The sequence below is a fragment of the Lytechinus pictus genome, chromosome 8, assembly GCF_037042905.1.
Source record: "Lytechinus pictus isolate F3 Inbred chromosome 8, Lp3.0, whole genome shotgun sequence".
In the NCBI taxonomy this organism is placed as follows: Eukaryota; Metazoa; Echinodermata; class Echinoidea; order Temnopleuroida; family Toxopneustidae; genus Lytechinus; species Lytechinus pictus.
In genome coordinates, this window is record NC_087252.1 from 35,187,125 (window position 1) to 35,196,650 (window position 9,526).

General features: G+C 36.9%; 1 protein-coding gene across 1 annotated transcript; it reads right to left on the reverse strand.

The window, feature by feature from the left end:
- Window positions 1-3,094: 3,094 nt before the first annotated feature.
- Window positions 3,095-9,208, reverse strand: LOC135154927 (uncharacterized). Its single transcript, XM_064103170.1, has 3 exons — window positions 9,047-9,208; window positions 8,281-8,448; window positions 3,095-4,670 (listed from the first exon to the last, which is right to left on the reverse strand). Exons 1-3 carry the CDS (start codon window positions 9,185-9,187, stop codon window positions 4,488-4,490), a joined length of 492 nt encoding a protein of 163 aa, XP_063959240.1. The 5' UTR covers window positions 9,188-9,208; the 3' UTR covers window positions 3,095-4,487.
- Between the last annotated feature and the right edge of the window lie 318 nt (window positions 9,209-9,526).

A 9,526-nucleotide genomic window follows, 5' to 3' on the forward strand; every position in this document is an offset into this window, starting at 1 on the left:
AGTTTGAGCTCGTGATTCGCTCGCAATATCTCACAAGGATGCCCTTTAAACAGTAATCAGGTTGACCAAAAAGTGAGTTTTACAACTTCAGATTAATTTTTTTTCCGAACCACTTGCAGCTACGCTTGCGAAAATAAAACCTGAATATATATCTTATCAAACAAAAATCAATTTAAAAAACTTTGCTCAACTTAATTACGACAAAACATACAATTTTACACAGATGATAATCTCACGGTGAAAATATCCGTTTGCACCAAAATGCCCGTTTTTGCATATAAGTGCACCTTTGTTGACTTTGCCAAAGGAAAATACGTTCCGCCGCCCCTGGTTGAAACATTAATCGTATTCATGGCTAACTGCAAAAAATTCTTAACATGTCCATTTAAGATCAGGTCAGAGCTTATATTTAAAATATCTGCTCGCGTTTCTTGCTCGCAGTTGTTATCTAGTTACATAGGCATCTTGTTTTGAAGATCACAAACATATTGCCGATCATATTTCCAACAAAAAAACTTGAGCTGCCGGTCGGGGAAATTATGGGTGAAAAAATTTCACCCCCGATTGGCGATATTAGGATCCGCGGGGGGGGGGGGGGACAGGGGGCACTTGCACCCCCAAAATAAATAACAGGGAAATGCTATTTGCTATTTTTCCAAAATGGGAAATTCCTTTTTTTTTTTCAAAATAAATACTCTTTTTAAAGTATACATTTTAGATTAATTTTCGGGCGGGAATGTTCAAATTTTTCAGCTCGCGCTTCGCACTTGCATTATTCGATTGGTAAAATAATTATGTATCCTAAAGAGGTCACTAAATGCAGTCCTTTAACAGGTTCCTTTTCTGGTCAGTATATTTAAGCTTGCGCTTTGCGCTCGTGTTAACTCTTTAGTTAATTCATCGGCCCTAGGGTCCATGGTTTAATGATAGCAGAAACCTGCTCGGGATTTTTTATTTTCATTTCTTATTGAAATGCCCTAAAGCTTGAGCTTGTGATTCACGCTCGCAACATCTCGCAATAATGACATTTTAACAGAAACTGACCCCAAAAAGGAAAATTCATTCGGCCGCCCTTGCCTTTCCATCCTCATAACAATTGAACTTGAACTTGCCCTTCCTCTGCTTTCCCAGTTTTCATTTTTCGGATTAACGAACCTTCGGAAAAACGAATCTTATTTCGTTTTCGGATTAACGAACCTTCGTAACAACGAACCTTATTTCGTTTTCGGATTAACGAGCCTTCGGAACAACGAACCTTATTTCGTTTTCGGAATAACGCCACAAATGTTCGGATTAACGAACTCTTTTTTTGTTTTCGGATTAACGAACACCGAGGTATAGGCAATTTACGTGTTTCGGAATTACGAACCTTCGGAATAAAGAACCTTCGGAATTACGAAGTGTAACCGAAATTTCAATTTGGGTGGCAAAATTGTTACAAAATGCTCGACTGTATCCGTTTTATTTCTATTGACTAAACGTGCAAGGCAAGTGTATGACAAATGTTTCGCAGGGTAAGTTTGATTTCACCCTTTCCCCTTGACACAGCGTGAAAACGAGCATTTCTGCGCAAACAGATTTCTGAGAGCTTTACAAAAATGGACAGTGCTCACTCAAGTGTAACATTCTGTCAAAACTTTTACTTTCATTGGATAGATGAGACCCAAACCCAAGATTATATGTGAAAAACACCCACATGTTGTATAATTTTTTAATTCCCAGGGCATTTTCAAAGTGTAAACTTTTTTTGATACGCACTGTAAAATAATATCATAAGCCTTATTTAAATAGTGCAAGCGCGAGCCCATTTTTATTTCATGTATTTTGTCCTAAAATTTGAACATTCCGGGCAATATTTGTAATCCTGAACAAGATGTGTATGCAACTAAATAATGTACGTTTTGAAGTGATCGAAAAGGGACCTGTTAAGGACCGTTTGCAGTTAGCCATTAAGACGTTGCATATTTCAACAATGAAATAATGCAAGCGCGAGCTGAAAATTTTTGACATTTCTCCCTAAAGAATGGAAATTATAAGCACTTTTTGTAATCATGAACAGGATAGGTTTATAAGTAAACAATTGATGCTATGTAAATTAGTATTGTACAGAGCTGTGTTTTTTGGTTTTTTGACAAATTTAGGTACAATCATTGTATTTCTCCAACATAATGAATAAGTATCGTAAAGAGCAGTTTCATGACCAGGGGCCCGTTTCATAAAGCTGTTCGTAAGTTACGGATGACTTTACGCACGACTGGTGACCCTTTCTTGTGCTATATGATATATCACTATGTAGCTGACTTATGTATAAGAACATGTTCCAGTCGTTCGTAAAGTTGTTCGTAACTTTACGAACAGCTTTATGAAACACCACCCAGTATAGGAATTGTTTATACATTGAATGATATATTATATATGTGTTGTATGAGCCTTGGAGAAGAGGCAACCTTTAGCTTAAAGTTTATTATATTATATTAGTTCACATACTGTATCATTATACCCCCACCAAACGAAGTTGAAATCAGTGTGTACGGCCGGGCGGTCGGTCCGTTGCAAATTTTGTGCATCGAATTACTTCCTCAGTTTTAACCAATTGTCATGAAACTTGGAACACATGGTGTTGGGGTATAAATGTGCAAGACATAGGTTTGTGTGTGTGTGTGTCAGAAATTATGTTGCCATGGTAACGGCATATTATAAAGTGAAAAGTTTGTAATAATCATGCGGTTTGAATTACTTCATAAATTTTTAACCGATTCTCAAGAAATTTGACTCACAAAAAGGTTTCTAGTTAAAGATGTGTTAGCCACATATGTGTGTGTGGGTGTGTGTGTGTGTGTGAAATTGTGTTGCCATGGTAACATAATATATTCCCAAACTTAGGGGGAAAATCTTACAGTTCGTACAAAATAATCAGTTTTCAACTAATTGTCAATAAATTTGACTCACATTTTGGTCTTGAGGTGAAGATGTGCATGTTCCACATGTCAGTAATCGTGTTGCCATGTTAACAACATATTATACGTTAAACAAAATTTATACAAAATTCTTGCGATTTAAACCATTTCATCAGTTTTTTTTTTTTTTTTTTTTTACAAATTCTTATAATTAGTTCACACATTGGTCTTGTGATAAAAAAGGGCAAGAAATATGTTTTCCGTGTGTTAGAAACTGTTGCCATTTTAAAGATAAATTCCAGTTCTGGTAACGATCTCAAAATGACTTTTTACAGAATCTAATATAATGGCCACCCAAGTGTCTGTTTGTATGAATAAAAAATATGTGCCAAAGGATTTTGGAAGAAATTGTGTAATTGCTGAGAAATAAGCAAAATAAGCGCGGATTCGGTCACTTCCGTCGGGTCTTTATTCCAGCAATAATAATACACTGTCCCACGTGTGCCTATCTGTGTTGGTGATCTTCAGTGTGAACATTTTCAGCGTAGATTTCAAGATTTCACAAAGTTCAGTTTATGTAACGGTACCAGATCTAGATCCTCGATGATATACTGACAATTAAGCCTGGTTTTACAGACTTTCTCATGAATCAGTGTTTACTGCAACTACTGGCATTTCTCTTTAATCACCTTCAGTGATAGTTGTAGTTTCAGTGAGTGTTTGTATGAATGAATGAAGATCCTTCTGAGGATGTCCATTGCACTTGAAATTTCCTTTGCTGATCTGAGGGAAAGAACCCTGAAAGAATAAAATAAACCTTGAAAAAATACTGTGCTAATTTATTTCCTATTCTCATAAAATCCATTTTTTAATTTGAAACGTAATTGATGCAGGAATACAGGCCTGTCGTGGAATTTGAAAGTGATACAGTAGGATTTGAAATTCATGAACACAATACGTATCTCACTAAATGTATAATGCGAGCACAAAGTGCATGTTGTAGGTTTTGGATGACCTGAAAAGTGATGATTTTAAGGAAATGTTGCATGTATATAAATATTTTATTATACTTATCTCACTAAAAATAATGGGAACACGAAGCGGGAGCTGAAATTTGTGGACATCTTTTGGATATATTGACCTGAGAACGGGACATTTCGTAATCATGAACATGAAACATATTCCAGGGGGAGGGCGCTGGATAAACAACACCATCTTCATCCACTTGTCTTCCTCCTCTAATCTTTTCTTCCCCCTCTTTTCTTTCATATTCGGCCTCCAAATAGTGGAATGGGGTTGCAAACCGGAATAATCTCCTCAGACAAAGGTTTTTCGCCATGGCTTTGTTCAACACGTAAACAATATAACATAATTTAATACATGACCTTTCTGATTTTCATGCCAATATACCAGGAAAAAAGCGATCCCACAAAACTATCAAAAACCCAACTGAATAATGGTGGCTCTCAAGAATACAGTATCAAAGCATTACCTTGTGTATATCATAAAATCAATGTTGCAGTGAAAAATAGGGGGGAAATATACTATGCGAATCAAATTATATAATGATTTGATACAAATTTGTTATGATTACGGCCAAAGATAATATCTTACCTGTATGTATGATGCCTTTTCTTTCAATGCAGAGTAGAATTCTTTATCTGAAATTTCGTATGTCAGGTCAGACAGAATGGGCATAGTACAAAGTGCCTCTGCTAAGTTGCTGGATGAAGTTGTTGAAAGGTTACATAAATCCAGAAACAGGGTTTTGACCTGTGACACACATACACCAAAATCATAACCAAAAATTAAGATTATGTATCAGAGCATTACTACAGACTGTCAAAATGTGGAAGCTCCGTGGTGTAGCGGTTCTGACTCTCGCCTTGTAATCCGTGGGTCGTGTGTTCGAATCCCACCATGGTATAGCGTCCTTTGGCAAGGCGTCGATCCAAACTTTGCCACTCTCACCCAGGTGCTAATTGGGTACCGGTAGGAAACAACCGCCATTGTGGTTGGTTTAGCAAGTCTGCGCCCAACAGGCTGCTTGAAATTCTATGAATCCAGTGACCGGGTAATAATAATTGTGAAGCGCTTTGAACAGTCATAGATTGATAAAGCGCTTTATAAATGCCAATTATTAAAATAACCTGAAATCGGAGACAGAACATTTCATGAAGGTCCCACATTATTATAGGGGGTCGGACGTACATATTTTATGGAATATTGCTTTTAAATAAAAGTTATTCATTGTTTAATGTAAAAAAAAAATTGTTCTTTTATTCCAAAACATTTCATGTGTATTCTGGTCAGACGCATGTTAATTACACATCTAGGGTGTCCTTGAAAAAAAAATGAAAAAAAAAACATTATATTATACCAGCAGATAATGGTGACTGAACTAGCAATAATTTGAGAGCCATATAGCAAAATTGTGAGGCAAGCGTTTATTTTGAACACTACGCGAGTCAGGAAATATGTTCATATTCATGTCATGTTTGGATATATATTTTATTTTCATACAGTTGGCAGTCACCCTGCATATCATCTGAAATCAAACCATGTGGTCATTGTTCATTTTATTTCATGTATATAAGCGCTATATAAATGTACATTATTATCATTATTATATACTTTATGGACACTCCCATTTTTATTGTATTCAGTGAATACACCCCGGGGGGGCACTCGACCAAAAAAGTGGTAGGGGTGTGCCGCGGGCGAGACAAAAAACGGGGGCCTTGGAGCGGGCTGATTGTAAAAAGGAGGGTCCTCGGAACTACAAATGTTTGTGAAAACGGGGGTCCTTGGAACGGATCGCCAGCGTACGTGTGAGTGCGTATGCATCCCTATGGAACGGGCATGCGTGCATGATGCAGCTATCGCGGCCTCCGCTGGGTGCGCTCGGGCAGAGGCGATGGTCGGACAGCGCACTGCGGCCGCTTTTCACCAAAATTGCAGCAGATCAATGCGACCGGAACGGCGTAACGAAAAATATGCGAAGCTTCGGAGCGGATTTCTTTCTTCTTTTTTTCTCGATAAGAAGAAAGTGCTATGCCTTGGAACGGCTGTCTTTGTTCTTTTTCTCAATAAGACAAAAATGCTATGCCTTGGAACGGAAATTTGAGTGTGAAAATGGGGGTCCCCTCCGCGGCACATATACCCACTATGCATTATATACTGAGTGCCCCCCCCCCCGGGTAATACACATTGTCAAATAATGTTTTCACTCTCATACACATACTACACGCACCATTGAAATTAATATCCTACTTCATATCTTTTATATTTCATATGATTATATCATATGAATTACTATTTTTCAAGAGAAGACTAGGAAGAATCACGAATGGATAATGTAATTCCATGTTTCTCCATCAGTTATAACAAAACATTTGAGGGTATGACAAACTTCAATTACAGTGCAGCTGTGCATTAGAACTAAAGTTCAAGGAAATGCATTCACCACATCTCCTTTATTTAGGCCACTCTTCAACAATATACAGTACAGAAACATGTTATTCAATGGGTTTATCACTAATAATAATAATAATATTAATAATAACAGCCAATTTTAATAAAGTGCTTTTCCCAGACTGGCTCAAAGCGCGTTACATCATATTATTACCCCGGTCACTGGATTCATTTTAATCCCGCACGAAAAATGCACAATTTCCACTCCCTGGGGAGCATTCCTTGCATTCATCGCAGCCTCATTATGGCGCTGGCAAAATCAAACAATCAATATCTTTCGCATCCTACCGGGTACCCATTTAGCACCTGGGTCGAGAATGGCAAAGTGTGGATTAACGCCTTGCCAAAGGACGCTAGACCGCGTTGGGAATGGAACACGCGACCCTCTGTTTACAAGGCGAGAGTCAGAACCACTACATCACGGCTCTTCCACTATAAAATGAAACAAACATTCCACTTCCACTATAAAATGAAACGAACATTCATTATTCCATATTTTCACCATTGTGAAGTAAAAGCACGCATACCTTTAAGGTGAATGCCTTTGCACGCAGAGTGGAATAGAAGTACTCCTTGTGGTGGTCATGTTCATATATTGTCAGTTCGGTCAGGTTAGGTAGGGAGCATAAAGCTTCTACTAGGTGATGTGAAGAGTCTGATGATAGAGGCTCAAAACTACAAATGTCGAGAGCATGGACCTACATGATTGTGTACAAACATTGATCATTGAAAATACATGACATAGAACATGATCATGTTGTATCATTGCAAATAGATAATATATGGCTAATGTGTACATTGTGGAGAAGATCTTACAAAACGAAATTTTTATACAGATCCATACTTTTTTTAGGATTATAATTTTTTGTATGTTGCAGTGTATTTTTGTTTGAGGGATACAAATGTGTTAAATCAAGGTCCGTGGTTAGATGTACTTATTGAATATTGAATAAATGAAATTCAACGAGTTCATCGAATCAATTATTATATCAATATTCCCATGAAGGATATGTGTGATAAAATGGGAAGTTTGTTTAATACCATCTCATTTTCATTGGTCTTTCTTTTGCCATTTTGTGACTTTGCATTCTGAAACCAAGTGATATTAGGGGCTATAGCCTCTCATTGGTAGAACCAATCTTTGATTATAGATATGTGCTTAGTAAAGATTGTTGAGGCTATTCTGTGTAAAAATATTGTTCATTACGACTGAGTGGAATTTGTGCAGTGCCCTTGCTCAAGTTCGATCCGTACAGAAACATGTTAATCATGGTTACACTTCGTAATTCCGAAGGTTCGTTATTCCGAAGGTTCTTTATTCCGAAGGTTCGTAATTCCGAAACACGTAAATTGCCTATACCTCGATGTTCGTTAATCCGAAAACATAAAAGGGTTCGTTAATCCGAACATTTGTGGCGTTATTCCGAAGGTTCGTTACTCCGAAGGATCGATAATCCGAAAACGAAATAAGGTTCGTTAATCCGAAAACGAAATAAGGTTCGTTTTTCCGAAGGTTCGTTAATCCGAAAACGAAATAAGGTTCGTTGTTCCGAAGGTTCGTTCGTCCGAAAACGAATTAAGCTTCGTTAATCATTACGTTTTCGGACTAACGAACCTTCGGAATTACGAACCTCATTTTGTTTTCGGATTAACGAACCTTCGGAATTACGAACCTCATTTCGTTTTCGGACTAACGAACCTTCAGAATTACGAACCTCATTTCGTTTTCGGACTAACGAACCTTCAGAATTACGAACCTCATTTCGTTTTCGGATTAACGAACCTTCGGAATAACCGAACCTTCGGAATAACGAAGCTTCGGAATTACGAATGTATGCGTTAATCATGATCATCATTGGTCCAGTTTTCAACACGCAAGTATAAAGTACAAGCACATATATATATGTACCTTTAAAGTTGATGCCTTTTCATTCAGAATGGAATAGAACTCTTCCCGGTAACCATCTCCATATAGTATCAGGCTAGTCAGCTTGGGTAGGGAGCATAGAGCTTCTACCAGGTGATGTGAAGAGGCTGCTGATAGAAGGTCGTAATTCCTAATCTCAAGAGTACGGACCTACACAATGTACAAACATCGAGCATTAAAAGTACATATCAGACAGCATGATCACGTTGTAATACTTCAAATAAAACATGGGTCATAAATATGTGTTAATAAAGCTGATGCATGCATAAATGGATAATATTTAAATCATTTTATTTCACAACGTAACTTGTTTTATATCCAAAGTTCCAGACCTGTTTAGGCTTCTTTCCTTTTCTGTTATTTTGCTCAAGGGTTACAACTCTGAATATTGAAAGAAGGAATTACTACAGGTTATTTTCAAGATCAATTTTCCGGTGATTTAGGTGTATGTATTATAAAATACAATCTAAATCTTCCCGCGAAAAAAAAATTGTAAGATGGATAGTTTCTCCAAAGCCTGTAATTGATGTGCCTTTAATCTGCATTTTTATGAGATAATCACTTTACATACTACCTGCGATATCATGTATATGATGCCAGTGATTATAAAATATCATGTGAAGATCTTAATAATCCAAAACACTTTCAATACGTCAAGAACGATTTGTTTATTATTCCAGTTTTTAATTCCATGTTTTCAGTTTTGTACCATCTCAATGTACACTCTTTGTACACTCCTATACAATACCTTAAAGGTTGATGCCTTTGCATTGAGAGGAGAATAGAACTCCTCCTGGCAATGATCTCCATAGAGTGTCAGGTTAGTCAGGTTAGGTAAGGAACATAAAGCTTCTAAGGTGACGGGAAGAGCCTGATGATAGAGGCTCATAATTCTTAATCTGAAGAGTATGGACCTACATGTGTGAAAACATTGATCATTAAATGTACATATCAGATGATATGATCATGCTGTAATACTTGACTTCAAACTGGTTCCTAAATATGTATTGATAAGGCTAATTAACGTATGTATCAAAATAAAAACACTGATTTCTTACACAACGTAACTTTTGCACATCCATATTTCAATGTCTGTTTAGGCTTCATATTTCTGCTGTTTCTGTTGAAGTGTATTGTGTTGAAGGGCTACAATTTTTTTTCACCTCTGAATATTAAAAGAAGGAATTATTACAAGTTATCTTTAAAATCATTTTATAAATCCTGTAAT

Bases quoted from the DNA above. Each gene is read 5' to 3' on its own strand.
- LOC135154927 (XM_064103170.1), bottom strand. From the start codon at position 9,187: ATGAGCCTCTATCATCAGGCTCTTCCCGTCACCTTAGAAGCTTTATGT. The intron at 8,449-9,046 runs GTATTGTATAGG...TACATTGTGTAG, and splicing joins CAAAGGCATCAACCTTTAAG to GTCCGTACTCTTGAGATTAG. The intron at 4,671-8,280 runs GTACATATATAT...TGTGTGTCACAG, and splicing joins AAAAGGCATCAACTTTAAAG to GTCAAAACCCTGTTTCTGGA.